This window comes from Candoia aspera, chromosome 3, assembly GCF_035149785.1.
Source record: "Candoia aspera isolate rCanAsp1 chromosome 3, rCanAsp1.hap2, whole genome shotgun sequence".
Classification (NCBI taxonomy): Eukaryota; Metazoa; Chordata; class Lepidosauria; order Squamata; family Boidae; genus Candoia; species Candoia aspera.
In genome coordinates, this window is record NC_086155.1 from 70651223 (window position 1) to 70675167 (window position 23945).

General features: G+C 35.4%; 1 protein-coding gene across 1 annotated transcript in view; it reads left to right on the forward strand.

The window, feature by feature from the left end:
* The first annotated feature begins 1411 nt into the window (after window positions 1-1411).
* PDE4B (phosphodiesterase 4B) overlaps window positions 1412-23945 on the forward strand; it is a 247887-nt gene continuing 225353 nt past the window's right edge. Inside the window, exons 1-3 of the mRNA XM_063298083.1 lie at window positions 1412-1466; window positions 3202-3431; window positions 10979-10981. Coding sequence (XP_063154153.1) covers window positions 1425-1466; window positions 3202-3431; window positions 10979-10981 — 275 coding nt within the window. The 5' untranslated portion in view covers window positions 1412-1424. The remainder of the gene's footprint in view (window positions 1467-3201; window positions 3432-10978; window positions 10982-23945) is intronic.

Sequence of the window (23945 nt, forward strand, 5' to 3'; positions counted from 1 at the left end):
ATAAAGGTTAGTATATGGAAGACTATATCATATTACCGAGCACTCTAGTATGGTGAACTAGATGCTCATCAAGTCTAATTTATGCACAGGTCATGATCCGACGAATTTTAAGTGCTGCTGCGCAGAACCTGGCAACATTGTATGTTGTAGCAGGGTTAGTATCTGAAAGGAGGAGAGAGGTGTAGAATTGTCTTGTGTGCCTTGGCTATTTCTGCAGTAATGGTGAGATGAGGCTGGTACAAATGTCTCTGTAAAGAGGCACTGGAGAAGCACGTGCTCTGTTGTTTCTGTTTGTCCAGAGCCATGACTCTAACCTCCACTTTCATGAGGCCTGTCTCTAGTCTCAGGATGGCATTAGAGACACATTTTGGAACTTGAAGGGCTGATCTTAGAAATTTGGATTGTACAAGTTCTAACCGTGCAGAATTGGAGAAGCGGCCCAGCTGGGCACCATAAAGAAGTAGTGCTATTGGCTTGGCTTGAAATAATTTGAGTGCTGCATGTATCTAGTGGCCACCTCTTGTCTTAAGGTATTTAAGGATGGCAGATGAACTCCTCTGTGCATTTTCAGCAACGTAGTCCCTGTGGGCTTTCCAACTGCCAGCAGAACGAAAGACTACCCCCAGGTATTTGAAACAGGAGACCTGCTCAATCTTGTGGCCATCTATGCTCCAGGAGTGGCTCTTGGGCATTTTGGCAAATGCCATGATTTTAGTTCTCTGATAATTGAGTTCTAGCTGGTTTTCCTTGCAGTATTGTGTTAGTGCTCTCAGTGCTCTTTTAAAGCCAATAAGTGTTCTTGAGAGTATTGCTGCATAGTCTGCATAGAGCAGAACAGAGATGTGTGTTCCAGCAAGTTTTGGGGAATCAAAGTTTGTGTTGTTGAGATTGCCCACCATGGAGCTGATATAGAAATTGAATAAGTGTGGGGCCAATATGCAGCCTTGCTTGACACCTTTCTCAGTTTCAATCGCACTGGTGAGATGCCCCGGGGGTTACATCTTACTATGAGTGAGGTCCCTTCATGTAGCATATGTATTACATGAAGTAGATATCGGTCAATTGAGGATGCCTCCAGTATTTCCCACAATTTAGCTCGAGATATGGAATCACATGCTGCTTTGAAATATTTGAAAGTGGCATAAAGGGAGGTCGTATTGCAGGAAGATTATTTTTCAGTGAGGTGATACTTATCTGGCAGGGGAGGTACCATGATCATGAATAATTTGCCAAATATTTTTACCTTCTTGGTAGTGTACAAGCGAGACCTTTATGTGTTTCCATTCTTAAATTTGAAGAAATCAGCTTATGAAGACAAATACTGAAATACGTTTTTTTCCTTCCTTTTTTGACCAGGGTTATTGCTTAGGCAGAAGTACAATTGAAAAGAGTTCTTATAATTGAGGTGATTTTCCATCACCATCATGAAGAAAAGTAGGAGTGTAATGACTGTCCCTACAGAAGGTGTAAGTATAAACATACATACATGTGTTTGTCTGCATGTAATGTTTTTAGATACTTTCTAAGGCTTTGATGCTAATTATATTGTTGGCTTTTCAAGCTTGTAATTTGAATATAATGTCTTGCAATGCCTCTGATGCAGAACGTTGTCCAAATATAAATTTACTGAATAAATTAATGCTTTGTGAAGAAAGAAAACAAGGTGTTATAAAATTAACATTATTTCCTATTGAGTCATCCAGGACATTGTCCAAATATAAGTGGCAACCCTAATATGGTTGATCACAGTGCTCTGATACACTATTTTTTTTTAAAGGCCCAAACATTGAGACTATTGTAGGGGTGTATTTCTATCCTTGATAATTTTGGGTAACTTTGTGGTATCTTTTCTAGCTCTACACTATTGTTTTAAAGAAGTAGCATCTATAGTATTTGAAATATGATTATTCCATAAGATGTTGGCATTTTTATTTCCAACATTTTTCCTTAATGACCAGTAACAAAGAATTTGACTTTTAACAACACCTGTGCACAATGTCAACATTTTTATTTAACTAACCATCACTATCAAAAGTTCTTTTTCCTGATTTGTATGTTAAGTGAAATTAAGATTTTTGCCCAGTATACATCTATTTACACATACATAGTTCAATGCTTCCAATTTTGTTGCCTTTTAACTCAATTTGGAGAACTATTCCTTGCATTTTCTCAACCCCTTTTAGTCAACTTTTCTTTCTTGCTGTCATCATAGGGCTGTTGGTTCCACTCTGCAACTCTTTGTGTTGATTTGAAAGGTCTAAGAGAATCTTTACGTGTATTTAGCTAAAGCAGGGTTTATGATCATGTGAGCAATATAACCATATTGTCAGGGTCAGCCTCGCTTCGCAATAAGACACAGACTCACTTAATGGGTATTAAGGATTTCTGGTTTATTGGAATGATAGCTGACAGAACGAAAAACGGGAACGGGGTAGGTGTTGTGGAGGTGCCTTTTTTATACCCTCTTGTATTGCCCCGGGCTTCCCCACCCTACTTTGTCCCGATCCCTCGTGATGGGACCCTTGATGGCTGCCTGGGCATTTTCCCGGTGTCTTCTTTTGTCTCCCAACGACGGTTGTATCCTCCGGGGCACCAGGTGCGGCTTATCTTCGTTCCTCTGACGTCCTTCTTTTCAGCTGCCTATGGGCCCATGGGTGTGGGTGCTTTTGGGTGCTTGTGTTAATCCCTAGTTTGATTATCTCCTTCCTCTATTTCTTAATGATCATGATCCACGTTGTGAGGCTCTTTGTGCCTTGCAACGAGTTCATGACACATATTCAGTTTCGGTTTCTTTGCCATTACATGGAAACTGAGGTGTCTGTGTGCAGACACTGATAATGTTTACATCCCAGTAGTAACCTTTTCATTTAGTTCCTGAATAGGGTTCATATCCTCATTGGGATATGCAAAAGTTGAAGTAATATTTTGGAAGGGCACTGAATAAATTAATGCTTTGTGAAGAAAGAAAACAATTGAATTAATTCAACTAATGGTTGAACTGAATCAAATTTCATTTTTCCTCATTCATATGTAACTTTTCCTTTATAGTGTGAAATTTAATGCTTATTTTAAGAACCAGTTTTATAGGAGCAGTCTCTGTGTTCAATTTTGTAATTAATTGGTGCTGCAATTCTAAATTGTTTAATTCAGCTTTATGAAATTGCTTCCTTGTGTAATTCAGTTTTCTATTTGTTCTCTTAGAACACTAAAGATTACTTAGAATGTCGTCTCAGCAAGTCTTACAGTGCATCCAGTAACACCCTTGGCATAGATCTCTGGAGAGGAAGAAGATGCTGCTCTGGTAATTTACAATTACCACCATTGTCTCAACGACAGAGTGGAAAAGCAAGAACACCAGATAACATTTCTAGGCCCACAACTTTGCCTTTAATGACCCTTCCTAGTATTGCCATCACTACTTACCAAGATAGGTAAGTTGCTTCTTTAAGATTTAATTGTAGAACTTTCTTCCTGATGCTGAAGTCGTAGACATTTAATAGAGGATAGTTTACTATACATATTTTTTTAAACACAAAAGTCACTTTCCTAATATTGAACTAATCATGATGGGAGAGATAGGTTTTGAGGGTGGCAAGCGCGTTTGGAGTTCTGTGAACATGTCATGAGTGCTCTCACAAAATGGCTACCACAAGTAGGTTTGCCTAGTCATGGTCCCAAACACTCATTTATCAATCTGTCCACGACATTTCCTGTAGCCTTCCAGGATGTCTCTACTTTTACAGTCCTCTTTTTCTTTTTCTTTTCTGATCAGCTGGGCTCATTTCCCAACAAAGCACTGGGCTGCAGCTACTTAGCATTTCATTTTCTAAGAAGGTTTTTTGGGTCTAGAGACATCTGGTAAATAAAGATGATTCTAGAGGCTGTTAATTTATTTTGCAACATGTTACCTTCTTATGTGCTTTTGTTGTTGTTGTTTAAAAAGATAATTTCTTTTTCTTAAAAGTCATGCTGGAGAGTGAGTCTGGTGGGTACAAAGGGAGGTGGCCACAAGCAGAATATTGATAGGTATAAAGTTGCTTCTTCTTAGAACAATGGGTTGGATTTACATCTGGTTCTCAAAGGTGGAAGAATTATTTCTTCTTTATCTAGCAGATCATTTCTGCTTACAGAGTAGGGGTGATGGCAATTTTATTAATTCTTCCATAAAAGCAGGAAATTGGCAAACAGTAACAAGTACCACCCTGTGTAAGTGCATGTGTGTGTTTGTGGAGAGAGAGAGAAAGAGAGATTATTGCTTCTTTTAAGCAATATCATATAACACTGAACTCCAAACTTTTGCTTATATGATTTAAGGAAGGATATGAATGTTTTATGAATGTGTAATTATATGAAACTATGCAGAGAAAAAAGCATGAAAGGAAAAATAATTAAAATAGAGTCTTATGGTGATAAAATGTAGTACATTGATTAAATTATTATTTGATTTCAGTTGCATATATAATCATGATCAGTAACATTGTGAATGTGAAGAAATCACCTGGCAAACAGTGCAGGCTTTGTGGTGGAGATTATTATCTCAGCAGATCTTTACTCCTTCATTGTGGACCAATTACAATTTCCCAAGACTTTTTAAAGATGGTCTGATTCAATATTTAATTTTAAATGCACATCCTATGTCATGGCCATCTATGACCTTATCAGGAATGGACATATTTGGTGCCCTATCTGATAAAATTGACACAGCCATTCCTGACTGCAATGGACACCTGATCATCTAGATGGAAAACTGATCTAGAAACATTCCCACAAATGTAAAATAGCACATGGGGGCAGCAGCATCCACAACAAACTGCAATTATGCCAAAATTACAAGTGTGTAATGGAGACATTTGTGTTATATCATCATATTCATATGATGACATCACACAAAAGTCTCCATTATACACTTGCATCTTGATGTTTAATGCAAATATGGATGTCACAGAATTTATGTGATGATGTCATTGTGCAAGTATCATTGTCCATGTTGCTCAATCCAGATGCCCATGCATGAGGATAAGATGAATCCTTGAGTATAAATGCTGTAACTGTTGGTGCAACTTGTTCCTTTGCAAGCAGGCACAAGTGAACATAATCTGCCCCATCTCATTTATGTCTCCATTTGAGATGTGAGTGTGGATATATAGGAGTTTATATTATAATTTCTTTTCTTATGCTCATATACTTTTTAAGGTAAAACCTGAGAATCAGTTAAGATGGAAAGGACACAGATCATTGTAAATCTGCCTCTGTGTTAAATTTTAACATTTAAGTAAATTCAAGCTAAAAATAATCTTTTAAGATCTTGCTATGCAAACATCTTCGGCATGCAGTAAGTACCAAAGTGATGTGTCGGCCCCTTGGCTGAGGGAAAGGTTGCTCACCCCTACTCAAGAGGAACATCTTTTCCCCTTAACATTAGCACATTTCCAGGGCAACGAACTAGTTTGCACAGAAGCAGTTACTTTGTAATTTTTCCTGGACTTTCTATAGTATTCTTCTCATACAGTTAACAGCATGTAAAGCAGAGTTTTCACTGATCTGGGGAAAAGGCAGAAAATGCTGTTTGTTCAATTTTTAGACCACTTTTTAACAAGGCAAAATGAAAGTTATATTTTAAAATATTATTCCAGTCATACTCTATATCCTCAAATTTTTTTTCAAACTTCAATCTTTTTCAACTTGGATGTCTCTTATTGTCCATATCCTGAAAGAAAATTTGTGTCAAAATGTCTATATTATATTTTTTGATGGTCTGAACTGAAGGTTTTTCAGTTATATCACTTAAAATGTCTGTTAGATGAAAGTGATGTCTTGTTCAAATGTAAAAGAAATAAGTTATTTAGATCAAATATAATTGGAGATTGGTAACTAAGTATGCAATATCCATTTCAATTGTCCTCTTGCTAATTTTCAAACAATTAGTATATTTGTTGAAAGATCATTAACTTTTACAAACTCTATTAGTCTTCCAGACCAAAATTAATCTGTAAGATAACTATCAAAATGTATCTACCATATCACACAACCACATTATATGAACCAGTATTAGTGTGTTGAAGATCATATTTTCAGCAACCAGCTGAACCCATACATTTTTTCACAGGTATCCAAAAGACATTATCATGATCATAAAGATCAAATCTGAATTAGTGTGCTATTGCACACCCCATCTGTCTAGTAGCTGATATAAAACATAGGGAATTCCACATTTGCCAAGACAATTGGACTCTAACAGATTTCAACTTATTAGGGATGTCAAATATGTCAATTCGAAGGTGATCTTTGAAGGCAAATTTCCAATATACAAAACTTCCCATTCATTAATCTGAGAAATAACGTATGCTTTACAAATTAACATGAAACTGTAAAATTATTTCCTATCTCTAATAGCTATAATATCTGCATCTGCTTTAACTGATTCTATAGGAAAACCATCTGGCCTTCAAATTTGCTATTCCTCAGACTCCTAGTAATATATTTAATTTCTCATGGACAGGCTCAGAAAATATTTCACTTTCAAAGTATTTTTGAGATTTACTAGCTCTGTGCTTGTGTTTCATACTGAACTGAATGGAATTAAATTTGTCTTTCATTCTTCTGTGGCAATGTCTAATATGCTGGACCATAGTTATATGGTTGTTGTTGTTTTTTGGTGCCTACAAGTCAGTTTTTGGCTCCTGGCAACTGCCTGGACAAGTCCCTGAAGTTTTCTTGGCAAGATATTGGAAGTAGTTTTCCCTTGCCTCCTTCCTAGGGCTGAGAAAGAGTGACTGGCCCAAGATGAAACGAGCACAGTATGGTTTGATATATTAATTCATAGAGTTGGAAGGGACTGATTAGGTTGCCAAGCTCAAGGCTTGCTCAGCGCAGGTATCCAAAATAAAACATCCATAACAGGTGGTTCTCTAGTTTCCACTTGAACATATCCAGATAAGGTGATTATTAGCTCCAGTGTCAAATTGGTCTTACTTTTAGAAAGGGTGGGGTTTTTAATTTTTTTTTTTTTGGTAAATCCATTCAATTGAAATCTGCCTTCCTGAAACTGAAATTAATTATTCTGTGTCTATGCTCTGGAATGAGGGACAGTTTTGTCCTTTTGGGTGGTGTTTTTTCAGATATTTGATGAGTGCTCTCTTATCTCCCTCTCAGATTTTCTTTTCAAGATAACACACGCTCAACTCCTTCAATCTCTGTTCACAACTTAATTTTTAGACTCCTCCTTTCTCTGAAATTATTCTTTGAATATTTCTTAAAGTGTGGTGTTCAGAACTGACACAGTATCTCACAGTGGAGTCTGAGCAAAGCGCAATAAATATGATTATTACTTCCCTTAATTTGAAAATTATACTTCTTTTAATGCAGCCTAAACTTATATTTGGCTTTTTTACAGCCACGTTATTCTGCTGACTCACATTCAGTTTGTAATCAACTACTTTTCCAAGATTTGTTTTCTACAAGTTCTATTATCAAGTCAGCCAAGTCTCACCCTGCAACCATACATTTTAATACATTTTAATTTTGGTTCCTAAGTTAGGGATTCTGACTTTTATGCTGTTGCTTTCAGTCCACTTCAGGTTAATTTTGACTGTCAATTCTGTCTCTAGAAGTTTAAAGCCTCTGCAAAAATAAACATGCCTTGTATCCCTTTATGCAAATCATTTCTACAAATACTGAAGAGTAGAAGACTGCACATTGTAGAACCTGTTGAATACATTTCTCTAGTCAGTAAAGGAAGCATTGATGAGTACTCTTTGAATATGATCATTGAATCAGTTATATTCTGTATAGCCAATTCAATTTTAGCAAAGTATTTGGCCAAAAAAACCCTATGGCATACTTATTTGTATGATTTTTAAGTGAAAACTAGGTAGCATTGCAATTAAGTGAACATAAAGCTGAATTGCCATGCTACCTAGTTTACACTTCACAATCATAGAAATAAGAATGCCATAGGGTGTTTTTTTTGGTCGAATGCTTTGCTAAAATTAATATATATTATATTTAAAGCATCCCCATAATCTATATAAAGGAAGTTACCAAGCAGAAGAAGAGAAAAGGTTAATCTCATTGACAAATACATTGTGAACACATTGTTTACAGGGTGATCTACAGTATTCTAGAATTTTCCCAGTTGGTGATGTCAAGCTGCCTATTCAGTATTTCCTTTCATTCTTTGCATTTCCTTCTTGAACTCCTCTTGGGGTTCATGTGTTTTCCTGTTCCCCTTAAAACCTTCATGCATTCTTAATGATAAGTAAAGAAGCAACTGCAATTAGCTAGGACATATCAGAGAGATGCATTTAGTTAACTGGCTTGTAGAAATTATGTTGAAGATGAGTTTAGCTTCTATGTTGAGTTTGTGGACAAGATAGACACTATTTGATGTTTCAGGAATATGTTCAGGGGACATTAATACATAAAGCATCTCTTTAAGCAGATATGGACAGTCCTTTTTCTGTTTTTTTCCCCAAACAACATAAATAACCAGACTGTTTAGCACTAAGGGACTAATGTTTGAATTTCTAATCTGTAGTATCTGAAATGTAAATAAGTGCAGAAATAATAGCATGTCATTAACCTTTTCTCTTCTTCTGATTGGTAACTTGTGGAAATTGTCACTGGGTGTGAGTTGGGCGTCCATATAAATTTGTTTAATGAATGAATGAATGAGTGAATGAATGAATAAAAATAACTTACTTTACAGATTATGGGGATGCTTTAAATATATATTAATATTAGCAAAGCATTTGACAAAAAAAACACCCTATGGCATTCTTATTTGTATGATATGTCCTGGTAGCTTCGGTCTTAAGAAAGACATTGGCATGTGGTTATTTCTGGGATAATTTGCATTTGAATTTTTTAAGCACAAGGACTCTGTACCAGGTTGAAAGCAACTATGGACTTCTGTGATCCTATGATGACAACTATGTTCAAAAGCTGAACGATTTATTTTTGTGTCTGCTGCAGGGTGTTTAAAACTGTAACTGTGCTCCTTTCTGAAATGCTGAAAATCTGTTGAACTTGTGGGTGGTCGGTTTTCCATTGGCAGAACCTCTGCCTCTGTATGCCTCTTTGCTCCTAGGCTTCAGGACTTTAAAGAGGAAAGACAGCTTTTCAACTCTCTCTCATAGGAACCAATGGGCATACAACTAGATAAATGCCCACAACCTGAAGTAAGGATATTAGAGCAGACAGAAGGTATGGGTGTCTGCAGGGGGCCTCAGAAAAATCAAGATGGCAGTTGTGATAGCACAATTGAAACCCTGCACCTTTTCTACATGTGTAAATATCATACATACTGTATGTACAAAGGGGCAGTGCTGTGACCATGCAGTTGCAACTGACACTTTTATGTTTTTGACCTCCCCCACCCCATGGATGCTGCTGAGTGAGGAGGTTTTTATTACATCAGGACCTGGAGTAGAACAAGTGGGACAGTGATTTTTATTCCTTATTTCAGCAGTTTTGATTACAGACTGCCTTCAAATTGTTTTGCAGAAGGGTGTGAGTAGGAGTAATAACAGTATGAAGCTGTTGTTAGAATATTACTGACAACTCATGACCCATTGGGTGATCCTTATTTCCACATACAATATAGGCTGGCACCATTTCCCCTCCCCTCACGACCCTCAGCAGAGCCCCAGTGAAGCCTCTAACAACAACTCCTCTTCTTCCTCCTCCTCCCCCTCCCCCTCCTCCTCCAACCTGCCTGCCTGTCACTTTGCTGGGGGGAGGGGAAATAAAGGAAGCTATGGACCACAAGGAAAACTGCACTCCCACTCCCCATCCCGTCATATCACCAAAGGCCCCCTCTGTCCAGGGAGAAAGGGGGCTCACCCATTGACTGCAAGCACCCCCCAGCCAGCCCTACCTCATCAGGCATCCAAGTCACTCCCTCGTCCTTCCCTCACTGCCCACCACTGTTACGAGATTTCAGTTTTCAGCTTTGGTTCCAGAGCAGCCAATCACCGCTTGTCTGTTGGGCCTTGCTGCCAGCCAATTGGATACAGGGGCCAGAGGGAGGCAGGAAAGAGGGTGGGGATATGCCCCTCCCATCTTCCCTTGTACCATGCAACCTACAGGTTTCTGGGAAGTACAGTCAGAAATCACGATAATGCAACCATGGCTAACTATGGCAATGCTGAAGCAGCCACAACTAACTGGTGTGAAGATTCTTGAAATTTCAATTCCATGGGAGTCATGGATCCCAGATTTTGGATGCATTCTTTAAGTTAGCCCATTTGAGTTATCTGGCTTCAAAAATTGTTGCCCTATGATGCACCGTTTCAGCCAATTGAAGGTTACAAACAGATAAACAGACAGGAGAGTTTCAGTAGTATATAGATATTTGGTATCTATTTGGTATCTGGTAGATACTTTGTTTCATTTTCTGTTCTGCAGTATAGGGTCATTCCAAGCTTGAAAAACAGACTTCATATATGGTGATTTGTGTTTATATGGTTTAGATTTGGGGTAGGAAAACATTAATGAATTAGATTAACCTCAAACTCCTCTTGAGGTTATATAGACTCTAGAATATGTATGGTCAGTTTCTTAATTAGCTCTAGATTTAAAATCTTTTCTGGCATCTATTAATTTATTTCAACTGATGGAAGCAGAGACTTAGAGATATTTCAATAATTGTAAGGCAGTTATTGGCCTTGGATATTCCATTTGATCCTTCTTTTGTTGCTGTCCTGATGGTAGAACGATCAGCTGCTCCTGGGGGCTTTCTGGAAGATATAATTATTGACCTTTTAAAAATGACGTACTTGAACTACAGGTAAACAACCTACAATTTTCTCAATAATTTGTTAGGACTGCCTTTCAGCATATTTCCTTGTATATATAGACCTTGTTTGCTGTTTTCTCTCCAACGTATTAATTCATAATGTTATGAATGTTCATAAACATTCCATAAAATGTTCATGTTTACTTCATAGTTTTCTTGGTGAGATTTTTGATTGCAGAGTGGGTAAATTGACAAAACAAATCTAGCCCACTCCGCTTGTTTATATAAATAATGTTAAATCTAACTAATTGCTAAATATAACAAATTGTATCAACCAGAAATGATATTACAATATCAGAAAAGAGAAGGAGCAATGCCCCCTTGTGTTGTAAAGAAACTAGCCACTGTATTTATTATTTCAATAAAAATAGATTAAGTAATTCAACCATCAAATCATTTTAATTCCCTCTCTGTGTCCAAGTATAGTAAGGGCTTTTTCAATGTAGATGTAGATAGAGATAAAAATTCCCTGAACACATGGGTATTCTTGCCTCTCAGAAATTATATTACTTAACCATTTCTATCCTTAAAACCACCTTTATCTGAGCAGCCACTTCCATTGGAGTGGCCATGCTAATCTGGAATTCTGAAAGGTACAGTTCCAATTGATCAGGAGAAGTTGAGATTGCAGAGGGCTGATCAGGAAGATCAAACACAAAACCTTTTTCCTGCTTGAGTGATTATCTATATATACATAACACAATTTTAACATTTTTTTTCAAAGTTGCAATGAAAAAAACCCATATATTTGTATCTTAAAATAGTTTTATTGTGAAACTTGACTAGTTGAGATAAAAGTAGTAAGAACCTACTACTCCTTTAGAACACAAGAGGGCACTGCTGCTTCTTTTTTCTGATATGGAAAGATGGTAATAAATGTGCTTAATAAAATATTTGTTCCATTGATTATAGTCATGATGTATAAAATGTTTTTAAAACTATATTTTAAAGAAATGTTCGAATTTAATGTTAGATTGTTGCCTTTGGTATAATTTTTCTGCTATACTGCAGTGTTTTAATAACAAAACCATTATCTTGATCCATAAGGAAAAAAATTCAATTTCATCCTTAAGCATTACTTACTTTTCTGGCACCAATCAAATATACACAATGCTGGGAGCTGGTTGTTATAAAAAGTGGAAAAAAGATGGGAAAACAAATCTGACTTTTGGTCAGGTTCATACAAAGGGATAAGGACACATTTAAACTTAAGAACCTTTCCATACATGACATTTGTACTAGTCTGGGATAAGTGCCATGCACCTCTCTCCCAGCATAAGGGTTCTTCTAGAGCTAGGTCAATTATCTTCTGGTTCAGCTATGATGCAGCCAAAAATACTAGTTTTATGTTGTTTAAACTGGAGTTGCAAGGTGGATAGTTTCCTGTGAATCCTCACGCTGTGCTGCCTTAGATCCCTTACTCTCAACCTGGAGTAGTAGAGGTAGCTTGACACCTTATTACCATTTCACCTTGATTTTTAAACTGAGTGACTGTTTTTATTTTCCTTACTGCATAAACAAATCCAGTGAGGCAATGAAGAGGTTGAGAGTGGAGATGCTAATCATTGTGTTTTCCCATTGCTGGAGATGGGATGCTGGAAAGCTCATGGAATGTACTGAATATTGTAAGGATGGCAACAGTGAGGATAATTGCAGGGCAACATGAACAGCTTCTTCTGAGAGTTTGGGAATTGAAGTTGAAGGCAGTGTAGAAGTGTTCTTGAACGAAATGGGTTCTGTTAGGCAATATGCCGGTTTGGAATTACATCTCAAACTGTTGAGAAAAATATGTAATAGTTGATTCTCTGATGTTTGAACATTTTTATCGCCGATTTTATTTGAAATGTGGTTTTTTTTTAATAAGCAGAGCAAAAAGAAAGATGGCAACTTCTTTTAAAATTTAAAAAGAAAGGAATTAATTTCAGGTAGTGAAAGTTGTGCAGTTACTTCATAGGTGAAGAGAAAGAAACCTTTCAGTGAAACACTGTGGTCAGTTAACTATTCATATTTTCCCTGCTTGCTGAATCCTGTCCCTGAATTGCTAAATTAGGTATTTTACTAGTTACAAACAAAAGAAAGTAACTTACATTAGCTCCTAATGCAAGTTCCAAATCCAGTTGCATCCAGATTCAGGATTTTAGGATACAATACCATACCATACCATACCATACCATACCATACCATACCATACCATACCATACCATTCCATTCCATTCCATTCCATTCCATTCCATTCCATTCCTTTTAGGGGAAACAAAACTGAATTCCATTTCTTCAGATTTCTCAACATGGGATTAGTTAGATTTTAGGAAACAGTGTTGTGCCATTCCAAAACATGGGGGATGTCACAACATCAATTAATTCTGGCTATGTGTTTTATTGAAATTGTTCTCCCAGATTCTGGCTCCTCCAGTGGGGAACTGATGACAGTATGTACTCAGACATGTACATAATTGTCTCACCTGTTCTAGTTTCTTCCCCTCACCTCCCTTTTGCTCTTTACCCCACCTCCAAGCATACCAGTTATTAGAATCCCATGTGCAGATTTTTGTTCATATTGGTGCATTTTTACGAGGCAATTTTTAAAAACAAGGTGGAATTTTTCTGTTTTAGAACAATGACTGAGAAGGGCAAAATTGATGGCTCTAAATGCTGTAAGTCAAAACATTTCTAGTTTGCAGAATTCCATTGTGAAATAATCCGTTTTTAAAGGAAAGGACTGTAAATGTGTTCACCAACGCCTGCTAGAAAAGAAATTAAAGTTGCAGAACACATTTCAAGATGGTAAACTTGGAATATTTTGCTAACAGTAACCAAAAAGGAAATGGGCAAGGAGAGCTCATGCAGTTCCTAAAGCCAGACACACAAATCCTGTGGAAATAAATTCTACACTTAGCAAATTGTGGTTCTGTTCCACATTTTGGGTCTTACTGAGATTAGGGGAAAAAATGGATGAAAAGGACTATAGGATTAAAGGGTATGAAACTATTGCAATTGCTGTCATGAACTGTGGCCAATCAATGCATCTTAAAACCTTCACTTGAAAGCAGCCAGCATCATGCATATATACCATAGGTGGTACTCAGTTTCAGTGCACTGCAGAGGTACTGCTCAGTTAGATGCTGTCCCATACACTTCAACATGCTGATCTGGAAGATACTGTATATGCTTTCCTCTTTCTTTATTTGTAATTAAAGAAATGTATACCCCCAACTTGTTCCCAACATTAGTTGGATTAGTAGTTTTCCGAAAAGATGGGCTCAAGAAATGGCATCTGCCAAATTAAGGATGAATTTATGCATTTTTTTGGTAAGCAATTTTTAGGAAGTTTTTTGCAGTGCAAACCTTATCCTTTATTCTACTCAGAAGAATAAGTTCTTTTTTATCTTCTTCATAGCACCTGAAATGTAAGGAATAAAGTGCTATCAATATAAATGAAAGAATTCAGTAAAAATTAAAATAGGAAACAATTATCTTAAAATGAAATAAAAGGGTCACTGTCAGCCATTGTGGCATAAGACATATTTTCAGAGTCAGATCCTCAATCCAATATTGTGTATCAGATGAGCTGTAAAATGTATGTAGAATTGACTATATTTGGAGTTTGGGAGGTACTGAAAGATGCAGAATTGTATGTTGAAGAAATTTTTGTACAAGCTGAACAAATAAATGAATGAAATGAAGCTTTGAATCCATTTACCTCCCCCACATGTGTTTCTTTGATTTTTTTACCCAGAAAAAAATGGAAAAAATTCTTTTAACTTCCTTTACTGATCTAAAGTATGTTTATTATTTTAGGTTCATATAAATATACTGTAGTATGTATAACTTGTTTTGCTCATAAAATATGGTTTGGAAATTTAGATTTTAAAGTGTTGTTCTTAAATATATGATTAAGACTTACTTTTCATTCAAGAAGTACACCATGATTTCTTTCAGCTCCTTTGTTCTTTTTTTTAAGGATATGAAGGCACACTCACAGGGCCAACAGAAGAAGTTAAAGTCCAACATTTTGCAATTATTATTTTCTGAGTAACAACTCTGTAATTTCAGCAATTTTTAACTTGATTACTACAGTTACAAATGGACTGTTGCTCATTTTTGTGTACTACAAAACCTTTGAGGCCTGGTCAGAAGGAGAAAAGGATACCCACCAGCTATTTTTTTCCAAATGCAAATGGCAATGTCATTTGAAAACACAGTGTGTCTTATTTTTGCAAGTGCTACTTTTTTCAACATTGAAATTGTAATGATTATATAAAGAAAACCATCATGTTGCATAGTTTTTGGATATCACTTTGAGATTAAAGCATCTGTGTATATAAATACCTAATCTTGGAAAAAACCTAGTACTCTAAAAATATTCTACAATACTTTTTTCTATTTTTTCCAATTCTACAAGAAAACAAAGAAAGAAATGACTTAGGAATTTTTTTAAAAAAAAGGTTTTTCTCATTTTTTTTCTGTACTTGTAAGCCGTCTAGGCATAGAAAATTTGTATTACCTATTTCATTATTTCTTGAATTTACTGGGCTCATACAGTATATGAGAAAGCTGATAAAACTTGCTCACAACCTGAACTGATATTTGTAAACACTTCTCTTAATTGCCTAATATTTAAGAAAGGAATCTGCATACATTCCCTTTATATATCTTTGTTTTATATCTGATGGAAGAAAGAAAAAAATAACTCTTGAGAAAGCAAGGGAACAGAGTTGGACAATTATTTCATAGCCGGTGCCATTTCATCTTGTGATATTCAGAGATGGTGCAGAATGAGATTCACTTGCCTTTCTATAAGCCTCAACAGTGTCAAAAAATAAATGAAATGTAATTCTTAAAACTTTTTAATTTCCACTTTTTATACTGATAAGAAGTTTTAAAATTTACATCAAAATGACTCATTAATCACTGACATCTTCAGAAACGTAGCAATTAGTCATGTTTTGAATCATGGCTGTAAGCTTTGAAATGTGACTTCTCACTCTACTGAAGTCACGACAGGTCATTTGTTCTCACATCATATTTCTAAAAGTTGTTTTTCCATGTCCTTGGAGTTAGTTTTGTACTATCATTAGCTCTGGCTGCCAGAGATGGGCTGCAAAAATCAGGACAATCACTAAAGGGGAACAAAGCATTAGAATTTTCTAAATTTCTTTGCTGTAAATTTATAGTTGCCGTCCAGAACTGGTAGTCCTACATCTGCAAAATTAGCAGTTAGCAAAATAAGTTATTTTAAAAGGAATAATTCTGAAAAAGAAACTTCAGTAAGTTACAGTACATAATACTAAAGTACCCGGAATAAATTGTGCTCTCTCTGCCTTTTGGCTTTCTCTCTTTTAACTTCTTGTATTTCTTGTACTTTTATAATGATTTTTATGACCTTTTATTTGTAAGCCTCCCAGAGTCACTTCCATAGTGAGATGGGCAGTGCATAAATTTAATAAACAAACAAACAAATAAAATGTTAAAATAAAAACTTATACAGAGCAGAATCCGGAAAAAAAATTGGATTAAGCCATAAATCAATTTTTATTACTCTTGTTTATTAACTTGGGCTACCAGATCAACAAGTAATTGAGAAGTTGGCTTTGCTCCCAGCCTGGGATTAGGGAGGCTGTTTAGCCCCTGTTGTGTTTTCTTTGGGGGTAGTTTTTTGGTGGGGTCTTGTGGTTGCTCCTTCCAAATGTTCAGGAGTTTTCATGTTCAGGAGTTTGGTTTTTTCTGTCTCTTATCTTAATATGTAAGCCACCCAGAGTTGTCTGGCTGGCCTCTAAATTTAATCAATTTAATATTATCCTATATTTTTCATATGCATGATATGAATATATATTGTAACTTAATATTTCTTAAGGAAAACTTGATAAAAGACCAACACTATGACTGCTGGTATCTCAGATGTCATAGAGATTTCCAGTGTTTGCTTGTTCACTTCAGGTTTGGTGGTTGAAACTATGTTATTATTGTTGCATACTCAGTAATTCCCTGAAATTCTTTGTTTTGGAGGTATCAAGTAGTAATTTAATGAAGCACCCTGTAGGTAATTTAAGTGTAAAAGCATGCTTCTAAGCACTTGCTTAGCACCTCTCTTCAACAGGATTTCAGGTGCATTCTGTGGTGCACCCTCAGTTACATGGGACAATAGGGAAACTTAAAGTTTACATAAACTGAAAGTCTCTTAATGTTCAGTTTCATTTGTAATATATTGGAGTGTGGAAGGAGACAACTGGATCTGTAAACAGTTCTTGAAAACAAACAATTGTAAGTCTGTACATCTAGAAATTTCTCTTCAAGGTTTAATGAGCAACCCTGGCAAATAAGACCACAGATTCAAACTCAGAGATAGCATTTAAGAATTGCAGTAAATGTCTCTCAGTTATGTTTAGAATGTTCTTTGTAGAAATTTCTAAATTTAGTCTAAGCATTTAATTTTATTGGATGTCCACAGAAATATCTTGAGAGAGATAAGTTATATAAATCCATAGTTATTTGGGGGATGGAGGATGAAAGGGCAAAACAGTAAAATGAGAAGTGACAGGGAAATGGACTGATATTTCTTCTTGCCCTACGCCATGAACTTGAATCATGGGAAACTTTAGACTAGCTTTGGACTTGATTTTAATTATTTCCGTTGCAGCAGGAGTACCATTTTTAAAAGAAATTTTGATGGTACAAAGATATACATACCCATCCTTCTGTCCTTCTGGTATCATCTCAAAGAGCCTAGGGCATTTTGGAGGTTCTGATACTGAAATTGTCCAAGCCAAGGTTTTATATAGTTCGGTCCACGTTTATACTCTTTTCTGGCATATGGTGAAACCAATTATGCTGTGGTAGAATTAATTCAGTCAACCATGATGTAGAGGCCAGGGAGACCTAACCCCGTCTTTAATATGGTCAATTGTTCTGAAGCTCTAAGAGAGCCAGATAAAGATTTGCTTTCCCTTTCTAGAATTCAAATTCTGGAAAGATTTTAGAGAACTTCCTATGATTTGAGATTTCCATATATATTTTTTACTAAACAGCCTACAGTTCATGAATATGCATCATAACTAGAGAGGCTGTCCAGATAAAATTCAAGATTACTAAAGACAAAAATAAAAGAAATACAAACCTTTAAAATACTAAGGGATATTGAATAGGGATGATGAGCAGAGATAAATTTTGTCTAAGTGTTTGTGCAAGGATTCTCGTGCACAGATAGCACAGAAGTTCTGCATTTAAATATCTTTGTAGAATATTTCCTTGCCACTTCTTATCCTTAATGGAAATTTAGTGAGAAAAGCAATACTCAGAAGAAGGATGTTAAAATGAACAAAATTCTAGAGCATATATCAAGTGGCTGATATGAATGTGTTTGCTGCCACTGTGCGGTATATATTTTGTTTTTATAGTTTTTAATTCTGTAAGACTCCCGGAGTCACTGTGTGTGAGTTGGGCGGCCTTATAAATTTGTTTAATAAATAAATTAAACAAATAAATAAAGAACAAAATGTATGTCAAGCATGTATCACAATATGAAGCAAATAATCTCAGAATTATATTAGCATATAGTTACATAAATAAAGAAGTGTGGAATTGGTGTAAGGACTGTATTAATTTCTAATTACACTGAGATTATACATTTAGCAGTGTAGAATATAGCTTTTTAAATACTGAGAAACAGTCCTTTAGTCTATACATTTTAGCAATATAGTCTGATCTGTATTGCTTTCATGGATATATGGTAACTCAGAAGGTTAATATTTTTACCCATTCATCTATCTTGCCCTTAATATCTGTAACACTTTTCTTAAGAGCAAACAGGCATTTTTTAAAAAGATTAAAAAGAGACCAGAGTTGTTTATAACATCAAATATAGTCTATAGGAAAATAGTTTTTAATTACAATCTACTGTTTCTGGGCAATATAAATGATAGCTTAGTTTAGAAAAGAGAATTACTATGATTAAGCACAAGTTTCCTTGACAACCAGCTAGATGTCGTGAATGCTGAATTGTTTTGGAGCTGTATATAGTCTTCAAGATTTCATCTAGAAAGTGATCTTTCTGTTTGCTTACATTTTGGTATGAATATTACTGTAACATTTTGTGCAAAAGGTTTAGAAGCCTTATTGATTTTCAGAGCACAGCTCATTAAACTAGTGAGGATTAACTAGCTGTATTGTTGTTTCGTTGTTTGTGCATTTTTTTAAAAGACTGTTTTGCTTGTCCACTGAACCATGAGAATGTGCCAACAATACTGAAAAGGGTTATTTAAGGTCTTTTAGATAAGCTTACTGTACTTCATTGCAAGGATTTATTACATACATAAATGTCCATGATGTTATTCTCTTTCAGGGGTGGAAAATATTATGCAGAGTGGAGAAAAGTAATAAGAAGTAATAAGCCAAAGAAGTAAAGACATGAGATAAGAAAAAGAAAAAGGAAAGGAAACATAGCTAAATCTAGTTTATGTCTTTCTGTCCTTGCAAACCATCATTGTTTCCATCACATCCATACACTGCTTCATACATTTGTACAGTTCTCATTTCTACTATGAAAGGGTTCAGAATAAATATTAATGATAAATCCTTTGTCACTATTTTCGGGTGGGGTGACAGCCTCACAGTCAAAATCATTATTTTCTTGGACATGAGAGAACCTGAGTTTAATAATGGCAGGCAGGCAATTTAGATGAGTTAAGTCTAGCATTTGTGCTTGTTCAATATTTTCTGCCTGATCCCAATATACATTTTGTTACTTTAATGTTAATTTTCATGACAATCATTCAGAACTTACTTGATAAATGTGAGTAACTGTTTGAAGTATGATACGCAAAACTCAAAATTTAAGGCTACCATATAAGCCAAGAAAGGAAAAGAATGGTATAGTAATAGTTATAAGGACAACAGAAGATTATAATGATCCTGCCACCCTAAGAGTCACAATGGGAGGGAGGGGGTTGGAACGGAAAACTCAAATGAAATGGAAAAAAATCCCTTGTCCTCAAATTAATCATGTTAAAAGATACCTGTTTGCTGGTCATGTACTTTATAACAGAGTTTCTCAACCAGGGTTCCGTGGAACCCTATAGTTCCATGAGAGGTCACTAGGGGTTCCCTGGGAGATCACAATTTATTTAAAAAATTATTTCAAATTCAGACTACTTCACGTTAAAGAGGTAAGTTTCATTATTTATTTTTAGTTTAAGAACACTTATATACAAGCCTACACATGGAACTAATATAATAAGTTTGTACCCTGTGGCCTTAATGTGTAGGGGTTCCCCGAAGCCTGAATAATATTTCAAGGGTTCCTCCAGGGTCAAAAGGTTGAGAAAGGCTGCCTTATAGGAAGTGACAGCCTTGGAAAATTAGCAACCTTTCCCCTTACTTCTGCTCTATGCTGAAAATAGTTAAATTAATTAACTCAAAGATTATATTGATTGTTAACAAAAATGTATTTATGCATACGAAAAATTAAATGGCAACTATTTTGGTTTTACAACAAACATACAAAAGATACAATGGATTTGGTTTTCTAACAAAGATGTAACAGAGAAGCAAAGAGGAAAACAAAGAAGTTTGTGATAAAAATAGGATTTCAATTTTTATTTATTAATGCTATTAGCTAGCAAAGATAAAAATAGGAAATAAAAATGTTAAAGAATTGTTTGTTCAACAATTAACTTTTATCATGTCAGAGAAACAACGATTGACTTGTAAATTAATTGGTGCATAAGGAACTGAATTAGCAACTAAAGACTAATTTAGAAAAGCATTTTTTCTTTTCTTTTGTTTGGCTACTGGAGTGTTTCATCCATCTTGGAAAGATGGTGTGCTGCTGTGCCCATATTCAGGGAAAACTAGAAATATGGCCTATTACTGTAATATTTGTTCTCATGCTTTGCTGTCATGAAGTACTTCCTAAATACGTTCACCATTATTGTAATATGCTCACTACACATGGCTGTTTTGAGTAATGGATAATTTAGATTACATTTCTTTGAAATCATTGTTTTGTATAGCCTTTAATCCCTTAAGCCTGCTTCATTTATTATTGTAATGAATTCAGAAGATGCAAAGTCAACACTTAATATAGGTAAACAATACATTTCTTTATTGATGAACTGGTTAACAAGTACAACTAAACTGAGCAAGGGAAAATCCAAGAGCTGGGGTATAAATTCTAGTTTATAACAGAAAGTAAATCTGACATAAACTTAATCTGAAAACTATTTTTGGATTATAATTCTATATATGGGCTTGAGTTTGGGTTTCTCTTAACATAAAATTTTAATATTATATCTTTAAAAGATCTGCTACAGCATAACATATCTTCAGTAGCTTGGATAGAATTCATTCTAAATTTTAATCTTATGATTTATACCGTGCTGAGTACTGTTGTTTATATATTGCTTGGATTTTATATTGATATGAGTTTTCAAAAGGATATATCATATTCTGTTACTTAAAACTAATTAACAAAACACTGAACATTTTAACCTATTTTTATGTTTGTAAATTTTGTTTGCTTTGTGTACAATTTTCGTTACTCCTTTTTCTCCTTTCCTTTTGTATGTCAATCTTTTCTTCTTTTTTCAGAAACGCTCAATAAAACTACAATTTTAAAAATAACAAGTTCTAATATTTATCTTTTCATGGTTCATATAGCACATAGGCTATTAATTCTAATTGCTTAAGCAATTATAGGTTAAGTCTATCCTAGGTGTGTATCCTGGGTCAAGAGAAACCTGTAGTGAGCAGAATTTTGTCACCTTTCTACACTAGCACTAACTACTGATTTAAAGAAAGGTTCAGTCTGGCTAAATGCAAATCCTGAGATGGAATTCAGAATGGATATTCATTGCCTAGGGCAGAATAGATTGTTCTAAACCTGCTCTGTTCTGATTGTAAGCCTCCATGAATCTTCTGTATGGCTTCTCCAGTGCTCCAGGTGTTGTAAAGATTAGCACTGCAGCCAGTCACCCTGGTTACAGGGTCATAAATGTAGGGGAAAACATTCTGAAAGCTGTACATGAAATTTGGTTTGTAAGCGCTGATTGCACTGTACAATTGTTCTCAAATTGTACCTCACTGTAAATGATTTCTGGGTCTTGATTAGGGTTACCAGATATCTGAACAGGCAAAGGAAGACACAGACAATTAGAAAGGAGGGCAAATGGAAGGAAAAGGAAAACACACTAACTATTTTTCTTGGCTTCTGTGACAAAAATTACAGCAAAAAACTGCAAAAAAAAATGTACTGAGGGCTACATGTATAGGAAACTACTTTTTTTCCAGCATCAGAAAGGCTGCTTTTTCAATTGCAATATTTTTCCAACAAATCTTTATTTTCAAGAACATATGCTAGCGATAATATAGAATCAACAACAATGTGCTTTTTAAATTTCACCATAGAAACATATGATGGGTCTTGTGATATACAGACTACAGTGATCATAGATTTGAAGGAGCTAGACTGAAGCCAATTGCTCGAATCAGGAAATAAATTAAATTAACAAAACTCTATGCTGTTGAGTCTGTTGACGGATGAGGTAAAGAAAAAAGCAGACAATTTATAAGATCATAATACACAAAAAGTTGGAATGACTACTGTGGTGAAAACAGTCCAGTTTTTAAAAAAAGATACTCAAAAAGCCAGACAATGTTTGATTTTAAGGCTATGCCTGCTGGATGGAGGACATGACAAAGAGGAAGACATGTCCTCCTGTTGCCGGAGGTCTGGTAATCCTAGTCTTTACAGGACAGAGAAGCATCTATCATTTTGATCACCAGAATGATGTTCAGACTGTTCTCATTCATGACTTAGAGGAGTATGTAGAAGAGTACTCTTGTGACCTTCAGAATTACTGGACAACCTCTAGCTAGGTATAGCATGATTTGGTTGCAACTGTTCAACAATATCTGTGATGTGTAATGTGTATCTAATGCATGGATGTCCAGCCTTTTGGCTTCCCTGGGCCACACTGAGTGAAGAGGAATTGCCTTGGGCCACACAAGGTGCTCGTCAGGAATTTTAATTCTAATTTTACTCTTCACGTGCTTCATCCTTGAAAATAGTTGCTCACAAATGTATGTGCTGCCAAAAAGCGATATCATGAATAAGGCATGATTGTGAAGCGAAGGATATTTTTCTCTGGGAAGATAGGTCTTGTAAAAGTCTAGTAGAGAGACATAATCAAATTTTTCTTTGAGTTGAATGTCTGATTGCAACTCTATGCATTCCATTTAAAAATTCGGAGGTAATGCAGTTACATTGACTGAAAATGGAGTCGAAAATATACCAAAATATTGATGATTTTTCCAGAAATCTTGAAACCTGTTCTCAAATTCCTATATCAAACTGAAAAGCAAGACTGCATATTTCTTGCTGTTCACAGGACTGTGTTTAGCCAACATATTAAAATGTATAAAATTATGTTCCATAACTTGAGCTTGCCATACTTTAAGTTTCATTTCAAACGCTGTTATGGTTTGAAACATTGCAGTGATAAGTTGGTTTTCACCTTGAAGACGCATGTTTAACTCATTTAAATGAGTGGTCAAGTCCACCAAAAATGCTAAATCTGTGAGCCATTTTTCATCTTCAAGTTCTGGCACAAATTTTCTTTTTGATTCCAAAAACAACTTGATTTTGTAAATCATAAAATCTTTTCAGCATTTTACCCCGACTTAGCCACTGTACTTCAAAAAAGTAAATGATGTCCCTATAATCAGCATCCATACTTTTAAGGAACCACTGGAATTGGTGATGATTTAATCCCTTTGCCCTTATGAAATTCACTGCTTTGATGACAATTTGCATGACATTTTCCATTTTTAAAGCTTTCGTGCATAAATTTTCTTGATGTAGAATCCAGTGATACTTCATCAAACATGGATTTGATGGATACTTCATCACCACTTGGATTCTTTATTTTTACTTCTATTTATATTATTTTTTACTGTATTTTACTTTTTGTATTTATTGTGATGGTTTTAATCTATTGTTGTAAACCGCCCAGAGTCCTCCAATGGGAGGAGATGGGCGGGGATAAATTAGATAAATAAATAAACATGACTTGCCGGCGGCACTTGCATCATCTTCTATCAATTTTGTAAGTCCCTCACTTTTACCAACCATCGCTGGGGAGCCATCAGTAGA